At 48.3% G+C, this 21,979-nt stretch overlaps 1 protein-coding gene across 9 annotated transcripts in view; it reads left to right on the top strand.

Moving 5' to 3' along the window:
- The window catches only part of PHKB (phosphorylase kinase regulatory subunit beta), a 141,253-nt gene that overhangs the window by 106,992 nt on the left and 12,282 nt on the right, over positions 1–21,979 (top strand). For 7 of the 9 annotated variants that reach the window (XM_048516168.1, XM_048516169.1, XM_048516164.1 and 4 more), the window contains 3 exons: positions 3,961–4,018; positions 9,953–10,043; positions 13,116–13,318. In XM_048516168.1, the coding sequence (XP_048372125.1) occupies positions 3,961–4,018; positions 9,953–10,043; positions 13,116–13,318 (352 nt within the window). Of the gene's footprint in view, positions 1–3,960; positions 4,019–6,671; positions 6,763–9,952; positions 10,044–13,115; positions 13,319–21,979 lie in introns of all 9 variants that reach the window. The other 2 variants (XM_048516172.1, XM_048516165.1) reach the window with 1 other exon arrangement.

Here is a 21,979-nt window from a genome sequence, read left to right as displayed (position 1 = left end):
CATTGGCGTGGCGTAAAGTTTACATATGAAGCCAAAATCATTTTCATCTCCCACATTCTCTGCTGGCTCCTGGCTAGTCACAGTGCCAAGGGGGGTCTCAGCCACACCTATCTTACACGGCCTCAGCTGTGAGGTAGAAGCGAGCTCAAGAAGCAGCCAAAGTCCCCTTACCCGAGGGAGGAAGGTAACAGAGCTGACTTCCAAACCCTTCCCAGCCTTCCACTTTTCTGCACCTCCCTCTTTCTAATGGGCTGACACACCCCACCTCTAGATCTGGGATCTGACAAAGGTTTTCTTGCAAAACCCTCTCAAATTGCTTCGTGTGATCAAACCTCAAGCCCAGGAACTTCTGTTTTCTTTGCATCTTTCTCTAAATCTTTCCTATAGATGCTATATTACGACTATGACTATAATTGTAGGTGTTCAGATTGCTTTGCAAAAAAACCCACCTTAGGCGGTGATTGGGATTGTTTACAAAACAAACATCGACCTGGATATGACCTCTCCGCTTCTAAGCCTTCCGGGCAATTCCCTACCTTGTATCTTAAGCAGATGTGTTGCAAGTGATGGTTGGAATGGTGCTAGCAGCTTGGCCAAAACAAAGCCGAAAGAAGGGGAGTAGTCCCCTGCTCGACCCAATCAAGGTCTCATCCAGCAGACCATATCAAAGTACTCTTCTCTATTCTCTATCTATCAAAATTGCTTACTTACTCAGGGCACCGAGGGCTTTCCATAAAATCATCTATAAGGACTAACTCATCAGCCGCACTTAAAACCTGGGGCGTTGCTTGTCTTTCTCTTCCATACAGGAGTCCAGCTTCGCCATGCCAGGCCAGCCCCATCCGGAGATGGATGGGAGCGCCCTGGAAGGAGATCGACCCGCTGGCCTGGCGAGAGGGCCCGGTGCCCCAGCCTGGGCGAGATGGGAGGGGATCTCTCTGGAGCAACACACCCATTCTTCCACAAGGATCACAGCCCCGTCGTACCCCCTGGAAACGGCAGCCTGGGCCAGCTGTGGCTCAGAGGTTGATGCCGATGTTGCTGCTCCTCATCTACAATCGCTATTCTCTCTCCCTCTGCCTGGCTGAAGCTTGGAGTTGCAGCCAGGGTTGTTCCTGATAGATTAACCCTTGGAACTCTCCGGCTGTTCTCAGCGGCTTGAATATTGGTGGAACAAGCCTTCTCTCACAACCTTGCTCGTGCATTGAGTCCACTGAACCTACAATGCTAAAGACTATCAGTAGCTCTCCTAAGCTCTTTGGAGAAGTATACATGGACTTCGCGCCATCGGCTCATAGCAGCTTTGGTAGTCAAACAGCAAGAAACCATGCATTGGTAACGGTGAGAATTAATGCAACCGCGAGTTTGCCTTCGCCTCTTACATCTTCAGCTCTACAGGTACTGTTTAGCTATGATTATTAGTTTCATTTATATGATGCTCGCCTATCACAAACATGCATGTCTTGTATATATTGTTGCCAACGCAATGTTCCGATGCCTTACCCTTTATGCCCATTGGAGCCGACCTCCAAAGGGAATTGTTGAGAATACTATGACCCGACTGATTAATATTGAAGTTGCACCGCGCCGCTTAATTTTTAGAAGTTATCGTTTAAGCTGTTGTTGCATTCCCTGGCTATTCATGCCTGCGGGGCTCTCTACTGCCCGTCTTCACCATTGTTTTTTCGTCAGGGCTTCGACCTCCTCAGAAGCCCAAGCTTGCGGTGCGCTCGCCCCTCCCTCGACAGCCCCCTTTGCGGGCGGCGCTTGCGAAATGCATCTAGCCAAAGCCGGAGTATGAGTTTCCATAGCTAGCTCCTTCGTGGGAGTCCCGGACTTGTTTCATGTAACCCACTCAAGACTATCGTACGTTTCTGGCCTGTGCCCATGCGAGAATCTATCAACTCTACCTCCATCGCCTGGATGCCCTTGGCCTCGAGCAGCAGGAACTTTTGCCGTCAAGCGACCTTAGATGAAAATCATGCGCTAGCCGATTACTTATTGTTGTTGCATCACCAAGGTTCAGTGAGAATGTCATTGATATGTGTTGCTTTAATCTCTCTGATAATTCCCAAATTGATTCATATATGAAGAATCGCGAATTGCTGTGAAGTTATCTAATCCTGAGTATGATGTTTTTTTGCTCCCATTGTTAGTCCAGCCCTCTGGGCGCTGGCTGCCGGGAGGATGGTTGAGTGCTATTGTACAGCTCCTGCATTGGTTTAATTAGCGTAACGCCGTTATCCGGATCTTGTTTCATTCAATGTATGTCTAATATTGCCTGTAACCTATGTAAGAAGCCTCCCTAATTTCCCTTCTTCTTTACCCCGCGAACCAAGTTCCTTGTAATGTTACACAAGCAGCGGTCCAGCTTTTGACCGGACGTGCGAGGAGACAAAGCGTCCTTTAAATCACCCCTTAGCATTTCGGTCCCCTTCACAAAAAATGTAAGCGAGGAGATGTAGTAATGCACTGCTGACTCCAGCAGCGCCAGTGGTAGAAACGTTGGGGCGTAGCGGACCCTCTGACGCTTCTAGTCGCACCGCGACCCCCCCCACTCCTCATCCCCCCTATGGGTGCCACGGGTCAGTGAACTGTCTGGCTCCAGTCACGAGGCTGCCAAGGGACAATGGTCTTGCTCCCCAGGTGAGGATTAGGCTCGTGACGCTTGCGGCTCCTTCGCCTCAAGATCGTGAAAGCCAGGTGAGATCATGCATGCATGATGATCTCCAGGTCTCCGGTCTCCCCGCTCATCTCCCTACCCACCTCCTTTACACGCCCACAATGAAACCCTAATAAAAGGTGCCAGAGACCAGCACAGGGCAGAGTTGTCAGGATCACGAAATCCCGCGCTTCCTGTTGCTGACGCTCTCCACCAGATGAAACCTCCTCCGCGTCTCGCCTATTCCTTAGCGACGACCCTGCGGGGATGACTACAATTGCGACTAGCCGTCACAATGATCTGTGTTAAAGTTTGTAACGATGCAACCAGCCAAAATCTGTGTATTATTGGCATGACCAGTGATGAATTCATGTCTTCTGACACTTTGCCCAACTCATTGTTTAAGAATTTTTGTTTAAGATCACCATCAGCATTTGTACATCCCAAGGTAGCCAGAGTCTCCTTCATGGTTTCCTTTGCCAGAATGGAGAACCAAAGCTCAGGCCCAGCAACAAGTCACATGTGTGAACATTTTAACCTCCATTTGCTGTTTGAACGCAGTCTTTAGAACTGGACATAACGTTTTATTTGAAAACACTGAAATTCTGGAGAATTCAGAAGGTTACTATGTGAGACTGCACAGGGAGGCCATTGAAATTCACAAACACCAACACAACTTCAACAAGAAAGAAGAGACTCTGAGAATTAACAAAGCTTGACCACCAGTGTTTAAAAACACCATAAGCAAAGGCCAAGGGCATCCTAAGTTCGTGGACAATGGACTCCACCCAGACACAGGATTTGCATTCACCAATGCTGCTGCTGCTGCAGAGAATGCAAATGTGACTAACAATGTAAATGGACTGATAACCCCACCCACAATACAATGCACCTTTGCATAGCAAGTTCCACCCAAACACTTACTGATTGGTTCCCCACCCTGGGACATGGACAATATATACCCCACTAAACATTCCCTTCTCACAAGACACAGTGTGTAACAGACTTCTCTCTGAAGACCTCTGAAGATGCCAGCCACAGATGCAGGCAAAACGTTAGGAACAAGATCCACCAGATCACGGCCACACAGCCTGGAAAACCCACCACAACCAGTTGAATCTGGCCGTGAAGGCCTTGGACAATAAATTTTAAGCTCCGTTTGCTGTTTGAACGCAGTCTTTAGCATTTAACGCAGCCCTTGCTCTCTGGCTTTGAAATGAGCCGACAAAACAGGTCGAATTCATTGCACTTTTGCAGTTTAAAACTTCCTTTCTTTGTTTCTGCTCTTTGTGAATTAGGTACTGTCGCCGATCATATTGAAAGAATCTATCGAAAAGCTGGCAGCAAAAAACTCTGGTTGGTATAAAGTCTCTTCTTGCTTCCTATCAGCTTTGTTACATAGTGATGTTGAAGCCCCTGCTACCAATTTTTGACCCTCATTTCTATTAGATGTTCATATTTCTGCAAGATGTTTATTATATTAATTTCGCAGGAAATGCATAGTTTGGGAATGCTGTTGGACAGATCTTAATAACATAATTTTTGATTTTTTTTTAAAAAAGCAGAGTGCTGGTTATGTTAACAGAGGCCCCTTCCGCGCATGCAGAATAATACACTTTCAAACCACTTTCAGTGCACTTTGCAGCTGTGTGGAATAGCAACATTCACTTGCAAACAACTGTGAAAGTGGATTGAAAGCGCATTATTCTGCAAGTGCAGAAGGGACCAGAGTGCTTCATTTGTGGTCAAAGGCTGGGGTTCCAGTTTGGAGCACAGCCCTTTTATCTGGAGCCCATTTCTCAAAATCCTTGACACGTGGGGGTTCATTTAGCAGTGAAAGAAATGCCCTCTGCATTTGCTGGACCGTTCCTCTGCTCGGTCATATCCAGAATCCTGATTCCCACAGCGACTGACCAAATGCTTCCACAAGCAGGGCAAGAAGACCGCAGCCAATGCTTAGCAGTGCGCCACCTCTAAAGGTGAAAGTTCCAGTTAGCCACCGCAGCCAGCAAATCTCGACAGACCCTCTCGTCCATGAATTGTCTGGTTCCCTTTTTAAGCCATCGAAGCTAGAGGCCACCTTGTGGCAATAAAGTCTGTACATTAATAATGGCTGGCGTGAAGAAGTCATTGTTCATTGGTCATTTAATCTGCAGCCAGTCACCCAATCCTGACGTTATGAACGAGCGAGAAAAGATGCTCCCTGTCCCAGCTGTCTGCTCCATTCATCATTTTATAACTCTCCTCCCTTTTATCTGCCCTTCATCAGTATTGAGCGCTGGTGCTGAAAAGAGGTGGCAGAACCGGCCCAGATTAAGCCCCGAGAGCGTCCACGTAAGGAACCGCATTATAAGCCGAGTGCCGGTTCAGAGAAAAGAGAGAGCAAATCACCACTGAAGAGTCTCTTTGCAATAATAGAATATTTGCGCTATTCAAGGTGCTATTAGGCAGATGCTGCAATTAAAAAAAATCCCCATGATTATTGCAGAATGCAGACATTGTGAATGTGATGAAAACTATTCTTCCTTTTTCTGAAGACTTGTCTCCCATTAAATGTCATTTACTGCCAGGCTTTTAGAAGTGGCAATCTTCACTCTCTGTGTAGTTTTAGTCCCATGGCTTCCATATCGTTGCCACGCTCCAATATCTTTAGACTTTTATCCAGAGGCGGTCCAATAAGGATGCCGTGAGTGTGTGTGTTCCTAGACTGGTCCTCGTGCTCTGTGATCGGGCACGTTTGGTGCCTGCCTTCTCTCGCCGTCAGCTGTTGAAGAAAAGGATTCTGGCAGTCTTCTGCAGGAAAACTATTTCAATTACGGGCAGAGGTGTGGGGGGGAGAATGGCACCTGGGGCAACACCTGCTCCAGCCACCTGTGCCCCCTTCCCCTGTGCCCCTTCCCCTGTGCCCCACTTACCTTAGTTGGTGGGAGCTTTCCGTGGGCAGTGTCTGCTGGCTGAAGGAGCAGCTTAGTGGGATGGGGTGGGGCCTAGGGGAAGGGTGTGAGGAGCGATTCTCTTCCCCCCACATGACCAGCTGATGTGCGCCAAGGGACACGTGACCCCGCATGTCCCTGTGAGCGCTCTGCCTCTGGTTAGGGGTTAGAATAAAAAGCATACGGCCTCATTAGTCCCAGTGCCCTTGACGCCGGGGCAGCAGGCTGGGGCGGGGCAGGGGAGATGCCAAGTTTGTTGGCTCCCTCCCGGTCTTTGCCAGTGGGCCACAGTCTGGACTTAAGCCAGACTTTTGGCTGGCATAAGGCTATTGAGGCTTCTCAGCAGTGGGGAGGATTTTGCACTTTGAGAACCTCCCCATGCCACTGGGAAGCCTCTTTACAAGAAGAAGAGAAGAGTTTGGATTTATATCCCCCCATTCTCTCCTGCAGGAGACTCAAAGGGGCTTACAATCTCCTTGCCCTCCCCCCCTCACAACGAACACCCTGTGAGGTAGGTGGGGCTGAGAGAGCTCCGAGAAGCTGTGACTAGCCCAAGGTCACCCAGCTGGCGTGTGTGGGAGTGCACAGGCTAATCTGAATTCCCCAGATAAGCCTCCACAGCTCAGGTGGCAGAGCTGGTAATCAAACCCGGTTCCTCCAGATTAGATACCTCCTACGCCACTACTGCTCCCTTTAGGAGCAGCAGGGTGGCACCACATTGGCGCCATGGCCCCCCCATTAGTCAAAGATGACTTATGTAGATAAACTTGAATTCTGAAAATCAGTTATGAGATGCATAAAGAATGTCCAATAAAAATGGCAGAATCCAAACCACGTAAAGCACAGTCCCAATCCTTATTGCAGAGTGTTTGGATTGTGTCTCCGACAGTGCCCCACACCCTTAAATAACTCTTACGGTATGAAATAAAAACCCAATGGTATACCCCACTCTGACCACGCTGACACACTGCCCTGAAAAATAACTGAAAGATAACAGAACTATTTTGTACTGCATAAATATGGAAAACAGCCTTCCTTTCCATTGCCCATTCATCACTGTCATGTGCCATGTCTAGGTTGGTGCTACGCTGCAGTGCGACATACATTCAGAAATTCGCAGCCTCCTTAGCCCCTCATATTACCACTTTGGTCGTACATGGCAAGCAGGTAAAGTGCACCTGGATGCCTGAAACCCCGCTGCTCGAGATGTGTGGGCTTTTTTTGTATTTGGATGGTTGTCGCTTGACATTGTTTACCTGAGACATTTTGCTCTGGGTTTTTAAGGAGTGCACCCCCGTGGGTCATGGACGTCAGCGTCAATTTGGTGGATGGGTTTTGCGCTAACTTCATGGGATATTTCCCCGCTCGCTCGTTAACTCTTGACAAATTAACGCTCGGGCTGCAAAGTCTTTCTCGGGAAACATGAAATGTCCCATCCTAGTATGTGTCTGTTGTTTCTAGATCAAAGCAGATCAGATGCTGGAAATTAAAGGCATTCTAGCAAAGTAGTGCAGGGGGCGAGAGACATGGATCATGGCCGTGGGGTTGTTGATTGACCTTAAGCCACAGCTGCCAGCTTGCAAGATCTGAGCCACTGATAGGATGTTCTGGAGGACATTGATTCATAAGGTTGTCATGAGTTGGAAGTGACTTGGCATCACTTCTCTCTCTCTCTCTCTCTCGCCACACACACACACACACACACACACACAAACACACACACAAACACACACTCACACACACACACACTCACACACACACACACACACACACAGAAAAGCACAGGCTCAGATAAATATCAGGTAGGTTACCTAAAACAGAGGAACCACACTAGCTGGCGCATAGGGACACATTGAAGAAGATGATCCTTTCGTATGTGGGTCCTAAATCATAACCGTCACCTTGAATTGAACTCAGAAACAATCTGGCAGACAGTGTAGCTGTTTTAAGATAAGCAAGATGCGTTCCCGTTGTCTGACCCCAGACAATAATGCCACTTTCTGAATCAGTAGTACTTTCTGAGCTGCTTTCAAGGGCAGCTCAATGTAGAGTATATTATAGTGATCCAACCATGAGATTCCGCAAGCTTGGGTTAGTGTGGCCAGGTTGACTGAGGCCCTTTCCACACAGCAAATTTAGACCAGGTTGGAGCCGGGATAATGAGCCCGGCATAGCCCCGGGCCATTTGCATGACAGCCAATGCATTGGCCAGGGCATGCGCCTTTGCATGGAGGTGCTTTTAAAAAAACTTTTTTTAAAAAACTTACCTCCCTCCGAAGTCCAGCTACATGGAAAGGCACATGTTCCCCAGAGCCTTTCTGGAGCCAGCAATGCCTGCATGGCTCTGCAGATGGGAGCCAGGAGGGAAACAAAAAAGCGCAGCTGCATAGGCCACTACTGCAAGGTGCATTAAAACAAAAGAATCACAGAAATTACGATTCTTAAATAACCCGGGGGGAGGGGGGGAGGACGCAGAGCGGATCCACGTTAGGAGCAGGATCCGTGCAAAGTTTTTCCCCAACCCAGGTTTTTTATCAGTGTTATCCCAGTATAATTGCCCCGTAAGGAAAGGGCCTGTGTCTAAGAAAGGCAAGAAGTGGTGAACCAAATATAGTTGATGAAAAGCACTCTTGGCTGCCTCATCAGGCATCACTTAGACTAGAAGGAAGCAAAAATGGCAAACAAGAAACCAGCTTTCCCACAGTGGTTGTTCAGCAATAAAACGCTCTGCTCTTCCAGCATCTCCTCTGTTTTGACCCTCAGAAACCTCAACAAAGTTCTTGCTTGGTTTTCTTTCGTAAGAGTAGTTAGATAAATACTCAAAGCAGCAGGCCTTTTTAAAAACCAAGCACTTGTTTTTTGCATCCCTTAGCTGTTTACACCGGCGTGCACAGAACGTTGCTCTGGTGTTGGATGCTGTCTGTTATCTGTCGCTCCATGTGACATATTTGCAGCAGGACTGTGCCATTTCAGACTTGGCCTGTGATTAAACTTTGAAAAACCTCTTCACATTCGGAAAGCTCCTCGGACCTACAAAAGCGGCATGTAAAGAAGCCGATTCTAGCCCAGCAAGCTGGTTTTGCCAGGATAGGACATTTTTTCTATTCAATATTTCCCTCCCCCCCCCTGCAGTCCAGAGTGGTACAGTCCAGCGACAGATGCATCATGGCTACCTGCTGTGAGTGTGCTTTATCTGTTAGTATGTGTGCATCTTGTTCATTCCAAGAAGTGGAGTTTCAGGGAATGATCCTGACGATCATTTGGTCAGTTGTAACTTTCATCATGGACTGTATTGCGCATCTCATCTTGACTCCATGATGTCTCGATCAGCAACCATTAATGAGGAGGTAAGCTTGCATATGATGGACATATTGCCCTCAGAATGGGGTGTCCAAATCCAGCATTAACTCTTGCTGTCTTTGACAAGCGGCCACCACAAAGGCCACGTTCTACACACAATATGAACGGCAAGCATTTTAATATTCTTATTTTTTTAGGCCACAAGACTGTCCAATGGCAGTAAACATATTTTCCACGCTCTGTACTTTCTCTCATGACAGAAAGCCTCTCTTGCCTGTCTCAAAACACATTTTTTTTAACTTAAGAAATTCAGCAAATTAAGTGCTTTGATTTTCTTGGCAAGATCGGGAGAGGAATTTGATTGAAAATGAGCAACTGTATCTAAATAAATCCAAAACGCCAGACCCCGAGAGAGCTTCTGCCGCACGCAAATTGTCAAGACGGTCAGGGGAAGGGGTTATTTCTTTTTTATTTTTACTTTCATAATTGTATCAAGCCATCTTGCTGTCGTGTCAGAGAAAGGAACAGCAGTGGCCTATAATGTAGTATTCAGTTTAATGAGTTCAAACTGTGTTCCCAACGTGACCATTAAAAGTATTCTTGCTTCAGTAGTTTAAATAATTCAAGAGTTTGCCTTAAAAAAAAAAGGCTATTAGGAAGTGACATCTCGAGTTCAAAAAATACCAGGCATATTTAGATGTTTAGCATTTGGGAACTGATCCGACATCCCCCCCTTTCTCTCCTGTAGGAGACTTAAAAGGGCTTACAAACTCCTTTTCCTCCTCCCCTCAAACAAACTCCCTGTGAGTTAGGTGGGGCTGAGAGAGCTCAGAAGAACTGTGACTAGGCCAAGGTCATCCAGCTGGCGTGTGTTGGAGTGCACAAGCTAACCTGGTTCACCAGATAAGCCTCCACGGCTCAAGTGGCAGAGCGGGGAATCAAACTCGGTCCCCCAGATTAGAGTACACCTGCTCTTAACCACTACGCCACTGCTGCTCCCTGTGTTTGATTTCCAGTGTTTGATATCCAGTAGGATCGCTTTGTTTTCTGCCCTCAGGTCTCTTGTGCGCTTCGCAGCGAGCCTTTTATGTAAACTAGTGGACAGCCTTGCTCCGTCTATCACTAATGTTTTAGTTCAGGGCAAGCAGGTAAGTCCTTCATTTTTTTGGAATCCTTCAATCAGATAGAACACCTGAGCTTTGGTGTCCAAAACTTCTTTTGTAGTATGTTATAGGAGGTTTCAAGTTCAAAGACCTTTATTAGGCATTAAAACATAGCAGAACTAAGTAATCCAAATACAGTTTTACGAGATAAAACAGGTACTCCTGTTTCAAAAATGCATACATCAGAGCGAAAGAGGAAACCAGGAAATCATTTCGTAATAGTGAGCAAGAATTTGGCCACTATGTCCAGTTGCTTGGGATTCTCTGTATTCAGAAGATAGTTCAATTTAAGATTAAAAAGGCTTGGATGGACCAGTAAGGGATCCCCTAAAAACAGGTTTGGTCTAAAATTGTTAAATAAAGCTCAATCAAATCAGATATCAACTAAAAGATTGTTAAGAACATAAGAACAAGCCAGCTGGATCAGACCAGAGTCCATCTAGTCCAGCTCTCTGCTACTCGCAGTGGCCCACCAGGTGCCACTGGGAGCTCACATGCAGGATGTGAAAGCAACGGCTGTTGCTCCCGATCATCTGGACTGTTAAGGCATTTGCAATCTCAGATCAAAGAGGATCAAGATTGGTAGCCATAAATCGACTTCTCCTCCATAAATCTGTCCAAGCCCTTTTGAAAGCTATCCAGGTTAGTGGCCATCACCACCTCCTGTGACAGCATATTCCAAACACCAATCACACGTTGCATGAAGAAGTGTTTCCTTTTATTAGTCCTAATTCTTCCCCCCAGCATTTTCAATGAATCCCCCCTGGTTCTAGTATTGTGAAAACCCATTGTTCTTTGATTGTGAAAAAAAATGCACATCTATCATAGAAGAAGAAGAGTTTGGATGTATACCCCAGCTTTCTCTCTTGTAAGGGGACTCAAGGTGGCTTACAAGCTCCTTTCCCTTCCTCTCCCCACAACAGACACCTTGTGAGGCAGGTGGGGCTCAGAGAGTTCAGAGAGAACTGTGACTAGCCCAAGGTCACCCAGCAGGAATTTAGGAGTGCGGAAACACATCTGGTTCACCAGATAAGCCTCTGCCACTCAGATGGAGGAGTGGGGAATCAAACCTGGTTCTCCAGATTAGAATCCACCTGCTCTTAACCACTACACCACACTGACTCTTACACCGAGCTGGAATTAATGTATCTGGAGTGCACGATAGACAGGAATCTATCATTTTTTTTCAGCAGTCTTTTTTCGAAGGAAGTGGTAGAGAAAAAGAGGTTTGGCTATCAAGACACTAACTCAGCCAAACTCTCAGGCAGAACCGATGTACATCCAGCCACCGCCAATATTGACAGGACTCTTGTGAAGAGTGCTTGCTTTGTATTAGACTTCACATAATACACTAAAAAGATTCTTCAGCTGTACTCTCTAAGATAAAAAGTCCACGCATGCAGAGTTTATCACTTTGGAAGAGCAGATGGACTTCTGAGATGAGAAAAAGGTCAGTGTGTGGACATTTGCGTTTGATGAGCGCTTCAGTCCACTGATTCCCTGATCAAACAGAGATAATTGCTTTGAAAGTCACGTTGAATTTACCAAACTGCAAGCCTGCCCTTACAGTGGGATGTTACCTTAAAAAAAAGAAATAGAGAACGTCTCATATCAAAAAAGAGCTTTTATCATAAATATGTTTATGTAATACTTCTGAATGGTTTGCCTTCATTTAACGTGATCGGTAAAATTTTGTTGCTTTGGCTGTGCCTGTCCTCATAACTTCCTGTTTCTTCTGCATGTGTCCAAGGCTGGTGCACATGTATTACTGCCCGTCTGTTAGCTCTGATTAAGACCAGGGGCTGTAGCAAGATTCTGTGCTCCCTCCATGCTTTCTGTTCTTGGCTGGGACTGACCCCTAGTTGAGATTAAATGGGGTTAACACTGGTGCAAACGTAACGACTAACCACAGTGGACGCCAGGGCAAGAGTGGTTTCGATGGCCGAGAAGAGGACTTGGGACTCACAGCTCGTTAATCGCGATTATGGGATGGGGGGGGCAGTATTATATCTGCACTGGCTCTGAGATCGCCTTGTGAAGAAATAAACCCAGATGTTGCAGAAGTGGCATGCCTTCCCCATCTGTTGAATGTGTGGACGAGCACTGAATGTACAAGGGGAAGTACACTGGAGCCACACCGTGGTTTTTGGAAACGGGCACAAGGCTATCCATGAAATATTAGGGACCCAAGGACTGTGCTTTCGGCATGTTCTTTTAGAGTTAACCTGCTAAACTCATGATCCCCGGTTCCGAATGCTTCAGTGAATCTTCCATAGCGGTTTCTAACCCCCACCTGCACCAAATGTCATTTGTTTATTTTGATGTATCCCCCCACCCCTTCGAAGCCGTGCCTTCCTTTTGCCACCAAACAAACTCACCTGGCATATTCTTCCACAGCCAGTGGTGGGATTCAGCAGGTTCGCACCACTTCGGCAGAACCGGTTGTTAAAATGGTGCTTGTAAACAACCAGTTGTTAAATTACTTGAATACCACCACCGGAACCGGTTGTTAAATTATTTGAATCCCACCACTGCCCACAGCTACCACTAACAGAACCAGATGCTGGAACTGAAGAATGCAGCGGGAGCGACAAGCTCATGGAAAGCTAGAAAGGTTCAGACCAAGCTTAGCGACCCTGCACCAGCCCTATATCCCTGATCATGGTATATTGGGGGCAGCACCCTTCCTCCTACCCAGTGCCCTAGAAGTTAGCTAGACAGATTCCCCATATTTTCATGCCTGATCAGTTCCATTTGCAAGGAACCTATGGGGCAGGTCATACCTTTTTCCAGGCATGCATTTTCCCAGCTGGTTTCTGTTCCTTTTGGGATAATGCCTTGTTACTGGATGCTACTTTAATGCAAAGCAACCAAACCACGCAAATCTATGTTGCCCATCAGCCGTAAATTTAGCCTGCCACACTAATTATCTCTCCTTGATCCAGTCTTGATGAGGACAGGGAGAGTTGGCGAAAGGGGAATACAATGGATAAGTAGCCCTCCGCTACTTTCCTGTCTCAGGTTGTCATTCTAATTGCTGCTAACATATTCCTTTAGGTGACTCTCGGGGCCTTTGCCCAGGAAGAAGAGATTATCTCGAATCCCTTGTCTCCGGGCGCAATTAAGGACATCATCTACAACAAGTGTAATTTGAAGGATGAGAGGGAAGCTGTTCTTCAGCAGGAGCTTGTCATTCACATTGGCTGGATCATCTCCAACTCTCCTGAATTGTTTAATGGCATGTTGAAGATACGAGTGGGGTCAGTAAACCCGTATTTTACTATATTTGTTTTGTCATCTGGATATTCAGGTGGACGCACCAAAAAAATGGGCGAGGATGAAACCCACGGGCAGTGGTGGGATCCAAAAATTTTAGTAACAGGTTCCCATGGTGGTGGGATTCAAACAGTGGCGTAGCGCCAATGGGAATGGGCGGGGCACGACGGGGGCATGGCCGGGCATTCCGGGGGCGGGGCATTGCTGGGCGGGGCTGTGGCAAGGACGCAGCCGCTGCGCCAGTCCTTGGGCGGGAAACGAATGCACGCAGGCGCAGGCTGCCACTCACGCCGGTGCATCTCCTGCTAGACGGCTTCAAGTTCTGCGCGCTACTGCTGAGAGGAGGGGCGCAACTAAGGCAAAAATCACGTGGCAAAATCACCAATTAGTAACCCCCTCTCGGCACACACAAATAATTAGTAACTTACTCTCGGGAACCTGTGAGAACCTGCTGGATCCCACCTCTGCCCACGGGGCCGCCATAAATCAGCTGTGACTTGATGGCACTGTCCACCACCACCAAGTGTGATGAGGAGAGGAAGCCAGAGAAAAAACATGGGACAGTAATGCTCAGTGTCACGTGACAAAATGCAGAAGCTCTTATTTCCAAGCGATTTCCGAGACAAGTCAGGCCACATCTGTAGTTGCAAGACCCCTTGACTATTTGGGCAGGCCTCTCTGGAGTTCAGCCTGGTCCTTCAAATTCCAGCAGTCGTTTATTTTGGTGAATGTCCTGGTTTGCAGGGAAGGCTTCTTTCCCTCCTTTGCTATTTTCTCTTGTTACCCACTTGGAGTCTTTGCAATGGAGCAAACCATGATGATAAATCAGCCCATCAAAATGTTTCAAAGTGATGGAGAGATGGCTGCTTTCATTTGTGGAGAAAGTCCCACTTGCCTGGCAGTCTCCCCCCTCCCCCTCATCGGCAGAAGCTCCTTGTTGCAAGTCCTGCGTTATTTATGTTCCCACGCCGGTGTTGTGCTTATAGTGCTTTCCTGACAGTGCTTTAGATTGTGAAGCTATCAAAACTGTATACTGGAGCGCCAAAAACACAACAGAAGGCAACAAATTATGGACAGCACGCCTGGGCGCCTGGCCGTAGCTCGAAGGAGGTGGAAACAGGAGATGATGTACCTTCCCTCTGTACCGTTTCATCCAAAGAGCAATCGAATAAGGGAATGCTCTCTTCACCTCCACTGCATACAGCAATTGTAACTCACAACCAACTTAACACACTGTAAAAGTACTTAAACCGACACGCCCCAATTGGCTTCATTCAGAGTGATTTGTCGGTTGCCATTTCACTCCTTTGGTTTCTCACAGTTAAATCTTGGGATATCCAGTAGGATATATTATTGCCGTGATGGTTTCAGTAATAGATTGTCCAAGACAGAGCTAAGATGCTTTCGGAACTGCTGCAGCGAGCGGGCAGCGCGTGGCACGAGCATCCCAGCTCCAGCATTACACAGATGAGTCCTTTTACAAGGCCCTAAACAAATCTTTAAAGTGGAGTTTGTTTCTTGGGGTTTTACGATACTATATTTTCTGCCCTTTTGATGTTTCTGCCTCACTGCTGGTTTACCATCTCGGAATGAATTTAAATTTAGTTCACTGGGATAACAGCCCCTCCCTTTGGATTGTTTTCTCCAAGTTTCCCTAGACTTTATGCAAATGTGCTTTTGACTAACGTATTCCATAAATATCCCTCCCCTCCGCCCAACACTCGTGTGCTTACTCTTTTCAGCAATCCCTTTGGATGAGAAATTGCTACCTTTCAAGGCAAGGGGGAAGCAGAGGTGGTTTGCCATTGCCTTCTTCTGCAGAGCCAGTGTGTGGTGTCGTAGTTAAGAGTGGTGGGCTGTAATTTGGAGAACTGGGTTTAATTCCCCACTCCTCCATATGATCAGTGGACACTTATCAGGTGAACCGGATTTCTTTCCAGGCCCCTGCATATGAAGGATGACCTTGGGCTTGTCACAGTTCTTGCAGAACTCTCTCAGCCCTACCTGCCTTACAAGGTGTCTGTGGTGGGAAGAGAAAGGAAAGGGGTTTGTTATCCGCTTTAAGACTTTTTACAGGAGAGAAAGGTGGGGTATAAATTCAAACCCGTCTTCTCCCTTCCAAGTACTGACCCTACTTAGCTTCTGAGATGAACATAAGAACATAAGAACTAGCCTGCTGGATCAGACCAGAGTCCATCTAGTCCAGCACTCTGCTACTCGCAGTGGCCCACCAGGTGCCTTTGGGAGCTCACATGCAGGAGGTGAAAGCAATGGCCTTCTGCTGCTGCTGCTCCTGAGCACCTGGTCTGCTAAGGCATTTGCAATCTGAGATCAAGGCAGATCAAGATTGGTAGCCATAGATCAACTTCTCCTCCATAAATCTGTCCAAGCTTCTTTTTAAAGCTATCCAGGGTAGTCCCCAAACTTTTTAAACAGGGGGCCAGTTCACTGTCCCTCAGACTGATGCTTAGGAGAGAATGCTGCAAATCGCCGCACCCTGTGCTATCTTTGCCTATTGCCGCAATTTCTGCTGTAGGATGTTCAGGGAAAAAGAAGTAAAACATACCAACAAACTTTTATAGTAAACAAAAGGGTTATTATATGTGCAGAGACAGTGATAATAGCACCAGCAGCATATCTGGATTTCCAGCTAAACTTCATAACACTGAAAACACTGGAGGTCTCCAATAGTATATTATTCTAGACATTATATTAATTATGGACAACGCTGGTCACATTTCTACAATGAGGATATATTTGTGTACGTCCTTAGTATCCACAGATATTGTTCTTATCCAGTATCTTTTGTTTTACATAAATATCTTCCTGTTGCACATTTTGAGTAACACCTTGTCTTTATAAAAGTATTTTACTACTTCCAAAAGAAAAGAAAAAATTCTTGGAACTCTTTTAAAAGTTCCCTGGTGGTTCTAATTTTCCATTGGAAAAACAGGAAGGAGTCAGTAGGGTAGAGATACTCCTAGTGGTGGGATTCGGCAGGTTTGCACCACTTCGGCAGAACCGGTTGTTAAAATGGTGCTTGTAAACAGCCAGTTGTTAAATTATTGGAATCCCACCACCAGAACCGGTGGTTAAATTACTTGAATCCCACCCCTGGAAACTCCCCCTCGCTTTCTTAAATTATTTTCACATTTCTAGTAAAATCTAATTCTCAGAGGTCAGGAAGCCAGTTTCAGGCCAGGGAGTGTACCTATTTTGGGGAAACGGTTTTAATCCGCTTACTTTTCCTTTGCATTTCTCTTTCTCATTCATTATTCCTTTTTTTAAAAAAAAAACATATCCTGCCTCTTTGTGAACCAGTTCGCCTCCCCTGTCCCAAGGTTAATTCCATACTCCCATTTCATTTATTTCACCGTTCTTACCCACTCCAGTGAACAAAATTAATCTTCTCCAGAAATAGTATTCCGGTCCCGATAATGATTAGATTTGGTGCTTCGTTATTGATTGGTGTGCTGGGTTTCATGCAGAAATAGATTCAGAACCTGACAGCCCCATTACTGTAAAGACTTCCAATCCAATACCGCCTATCCAGCTCCTGTCATTCAGGGTTCGGCAGGCCGTGGCTCTAAAGATTTGCGGGAGGTTCGCGCTTGCTGTGTTTCCTTCCCCCCTTCTTTTATATCAAGAGAATGACTCACATAAGCAATTACAGATGGAGAAGGCTGGGTCGGTGAATGTCTCTCTGTTCGTTTCCTGGCTGCGTCACTGTGTATCCTTCAGGCTGTTTTCCCAGTGCTGTGTTCTTGCATGGTTGAAAAGAATGGTAATGGGGCCTGAGAACTGGGGCCTTCTTCTCCGCTCAGTGCTGTTTCAGCAACATTTGCTTTGTGCCCTTTGACCTGAAGGAACTTAACATTCCCTAGAGGAGCCCACTTTATTGCCCCTGGGCTGTCGATACCTTTGACCGAGTGAGATGCTTCTATCAAGAAAGAGTCCACAAATCTCCTGTCCGGCACGCACCTGAAATGACCAAAAGTCTTGTGGCGTGTTCACAACAATTGAATTTGTTTTGGCATAAGGTTGTGTGATCTGAGAGCCCACTTTGCCTGATGGATTCTGGCTCGTAGAAGTTTATGCTTCGGACGCATTAGTTGTCCTCAGTGGTGGGATCCAAAAATTTTAGTAACAGGTTCCCATGGTGGTGGGATTCAAACTGTGGCGTAGCGCCAATGGGGCTGGGCGGGGCACGATGGGGGCATGGCCGGGCACTCCGGGGGGAGGACATTCCTGGGCGGGGCTGTGTCAAGGATGCAGCCGCTGCGCCGGTCCTTGGGCGGAAAACGAATGCATGCAGGCGCAGGCTGCCATGCACACCGGTGCACCTCCTGCTAGACTGCTTCAAGTTTTGCGCGCTACTGCTGAGAGGAGGGGCGTAACTAAGGCAAAAATCACGTGGCAAAATCACCAATTAGTAACCCCCTCTCGGCACACACAAATAATTAGTAACCTACTCTCGGGAACCTGTGAGAACCTGCTGGATCCCACCTCTGGTTGTCCTTAAGGAGCCACGCTGTTCATGGTCATTTGGGCTGCAACAGACTGACAGAGCTACCCTTCTGGAATTCAGCTAAAATGCCCATTAATTTAATTAAACCCATTGGGAAAGAAGGGTTAAGTGTTTGGACTTTCTTAGACATGTAAGAGTGTCAAGGATTTATGTAGTAATGCACTGCTGACCCAGCAGCACCGTGGTAGAACGTTGGAACGCCAACGGACCTACGGCCTTCTGGTCGCACCGCACCCCCACTCCTCATCCCCCTATGAGTCACGGGTCATGAACTGTCTGGCTCAGTCACCGGGCGCAGGGACAATGGTCTTGCCCCCAGGTGAGGATTAGGCCAGACGCTTTACGCCCTCTCCTCGCAAGACGCGTGTAGCTGTGGCGGGTGAGATCATGCATCACATGATGATCTCCGACCTCCCGCCTCCGCTCTCCGAACTCCCCGGTCCTCCCTCCTACACCCGATAGAATAACAATAAAGGTGCCAGGAACCGCATCGCTGAGACTCGCTAGGAACCACGGACCTCCGGCTCCAGCTGCTGCGATCTCCACCAGATGTTATCTCCGCCTCGTCTCGTTCTTACGCTGACCACGTGGTCGAGCTACAAGCTGGTGCCAAACCCGGGAATCCTCGAACCTCCACCTGCTGCATCACCGTCGCCAGTACGATACGAAGTCCGGCTGGATCGGCGATCCAGGGACCACCGCTTTCGGCACGCTTCGTCCTTCTGGATCGGCGCAGATCCAGAGACAGCGCCCTAGGACACTCTCTGCGTCCGGACGGAACACCGGTGAGTATGGGAGCTTGCAAAGCAGGGCTTATGACAAGCACGCTGATCTAACTGAAAGCGTTAAGCGAAATGCGGCAGGGTCCCCTGTGAAGAGAAGGGGAGCGCCAAAGAAATTGGTTGAGGAGATTGAAGCTCAGTGTCCATGGTACCCAGAGGGGGGGACATTGAATCTTAAGGACTGGGAAAACATCGGGCGACTCTTCGTGACAGTAGAGCCTCGCTACCGATGTCACTGCTACTGACGTGGAGACAATGTTATGTCGCCATCAGCCTGCAGACCTATGGCTCCCTTGCTGTAGGTCAGCCTCCTTCGATCTTTCACCTTCAATTTCAACCCGAATTTTCTCTATCCACTCAAATTGGACTTGTCCTCCCTTCTGCCCCTGTTCTTCACCATTTCAAACTCTCCTCATGCCTCCCCTGTTCGCCTTCATTTTCCGCCACTGCACCTCCGTCAGCGCCATCGTAATGGCTGGTTTCAAACTCTATAGGAACGTATTAGCCACGATCTGCAGAAGAAGCAGAAACCCTGGACGGAAGACGATGCCGATATTCTTGCATTGTGCCCGCCCATTTCACAGATACCGGTGGGAGGGTGGCGTCATTCGCTGGTTGTCGAGTACCGCCTTTAAGCTATAACATCCTCACTGAGTCTCCGCGAAAGCGTGCGTAGACGAGGAATCACTAGCCCTACGTGAGAGGTGGCATGCTGGAGGTAATCGCGAGGAATCACCTAATGGTTCCCGACGACTGGAAAACCACCTCGTGATGCTCCTGGAGCCCTGCAATTTGTGATCTGGGAAAGCGAAGTTCCGCCAGCAGTGCTTCAACAGGGCAGCCACCTCTGGCGGGCGCTTCTCTACACAGCCGCTCAGCTTTACTGGGTTTCATGCTTTCGCCAACCCCAACGATCAGATTGTCCTGCTCTGAGGCCACCCTTACGGTCACTTCTGAGTGCCTCTATAAGGCATTTTATCAAAGTCCCCAATGCCGGGCCAGCCAACCCAGAGTTTCTACACCATCCGGGTAAAACCCCAAGAGCCCCATGCCGAAGTTCCTCGCGGAACAGGCTCCAGGAAGCCAAGAGGCAGGTAGATAGCTTAAGAGGCCCAAACGAGCTCCTCATGCTACCAAGTAAAGAGAACGCTTCCAATGGAGTGTCAGAGAGCACCACACGGCTCAAAGCAAAAAATCCTGAACTGGCCGACATGCTTAAGGCTTGCCAGGGACATCGGATCCTCCGCCACCACTGTTAGTTTCCTCACAAGCAGTGCACTCTCCCATCAAGGGGAGGCAGCCTCAGGATGACTGCTTTTAATCATGCAGACCGACACTTCTCCTAAGGGAGTGTAGGGCAGCCCGGGTGGGGGCTCACAACCCCGGCGTGGGAGGAGGTCCTCCCCAGGAGGAGAAGGCCACCTAAAACCCGGTGCCCACGGTGCCAGAGAAAGGCTTCCCACTGGAGAAACGACTGCCCGGCTGGAAACTCCCCGGTCCCATGCCTCCCCAGCCCAGGACCAAGGAGGAGAATACTAGAGCAGACCCAAACACCAAGGCCCCTGCTAAAACCACCCCTCTCAAGTGGCATCTCGCCGCATGCACTCCAGCCCATCTCCTTTAAGTTCCCCACGGTGGCCTTGTCGTGCCCCAACCCAGTATGATTTGAGCCCATCCCTACCGGGACTATTGGGCTAGTGCTGCTGTAGGCGCTCTGCCGCTGAACAGGGACTGTTCATCGTCCCCGGAGGATCACCTAATGCCACCAAGTGACCCATCCATCTCCAAGTCTGGACAAACATCCACAGGAGTTGCCTGTCGGACAGCCAGCTGCCAGTTGATTCTCTTGCCCCATGCGCTGCCCGGGCTGCCGACCCAATAAAGGCTACAAGCTCCCAGCAACCAACATGGCAAGAGCCTACACCAATCGCCGCAGCGTGGAGACGCCTTTCTTATCGGGAGCTCCCGCCCATACCTGGAGCTGCGCCATAGAAGGGATGTATGTTCAAGGCCTGGTGGACACCGGGCGCTGATGTTACCGCTATCAGAGCAGCCGAGTGGCCCGACCAGTGGCTTCACCGTAGGCTTTGCCCACATCTGGGGTGGGGAGACAAACCGCTAGACGGGAGCATCCGCTACCAGCTCCACGGTCAACAGCCCAGGACTCTCGAAGGTAGCTCACAGTCTCCCATCGCTTTGTGACATCCAACAATCTCTGGGAAGGGACCTCATGAGTCAGGGTCAAACGACTTTGGTCTGGGATGGGTGGTAAAGCCTGCCACAGATCATTGATTCAATCGTGCCTCCAAAATTACTTCTCTTCCGTGAAGAAACCGTTTCCCTCCCCTCCTCTTCTCCCTCTCCTGTTTTTCATCTCAGGTAGAGGCGGGAGGGCCACCTCGGCTGGACTAGCCCTCCCTGGATTAAAATCTGGGGCCCGTCCCAAGTACCGGGCAGCACTGCCAGGACAGGCCCTGGTTAAAAGCGGGCTGCCACCATTATGCCCTAATACCCAAACCTGTTTTAAGTTATGGGAGCTGCCCAGCCTAAGCAACTTTATCAGTGTACCAATGCTAGCTGCTGAGTGAATAAACCCTTAAGGGAGCCGGTCTCTGCAGGCGGCAATTCTAAGATAATTGGATCACAAACTTTTAGCACCATCCAGCTTTCCTTAGCCACTGTCACGGGTGCAATTTCGCAGCAGAAACCCCCTTTTTTTGTTTTGTAGTGTATGAGGAATCTGCTCTAATCGCTTGATTGCATCATTCTCGGATGCACTCCATTCCCCAAAAAAGGCGCCCAAAAAGCCCCTTTGTGTTGCTGATTAAGCATGCATACCCACAATCCCCAGGACTCCGCTTCTGTCCCTCTCCCCTCGAGGTTCGACCCTCGCTTTGACGCACTGATGACTGAAGCTAATTCCCACCAGGGTCAGCCTACCTCCTGCCCTCCCCTGTCAAACAATTTTCAAAGAAAGAGGGAGTAGGGCGGCCCCAGTAGGATTAGGCTGGGTGCAACCTTCACAGGCTGCAAAACAAGCTCTTATATTAAACTTAAACTTCTAAACCCTTAAATCCCAAACAAAAAACCCGCATCCCGCGATCTCCGCCATCCGCTTCTAACAACTGAGCCTGGATGGGATCTCGCCCCCCCCCCCATAACCTTGGGAAGGTGTTTCAGTCCCTCTTCCTACAGGTCCCCTGTGGGACTCATTCGCTATGATAGGCCAACCTAAGGAATGGCTTCAGGAGGAAACTAACCTATCCCGAGATGGAACACATCTTCTCTAAAGGATCCTTAAGCGGTCTCAACAGGAACGCCCGTGCCGCCAACGC

This window comes from Sphaerodactylus townsendi, linkage group LG14 (assembly GCF_021028975.2).
Source record: "Sphaerodactylus townsendi isolate TG3544 linkage group LG14, MPM_Stown_v2.3, whole genome shotgun sequence".
Classification (NCBI taxonomy): Eukaryota; Metazoa; Chordata; class Lepidosauria; order Squamata; family Sphaerodactylidae; genus Sphaerodactylus; species Sphaerodactylus townsendi.
This window is presented reverse-complemented; position numbering and strand designations above follow the sequence as displayed.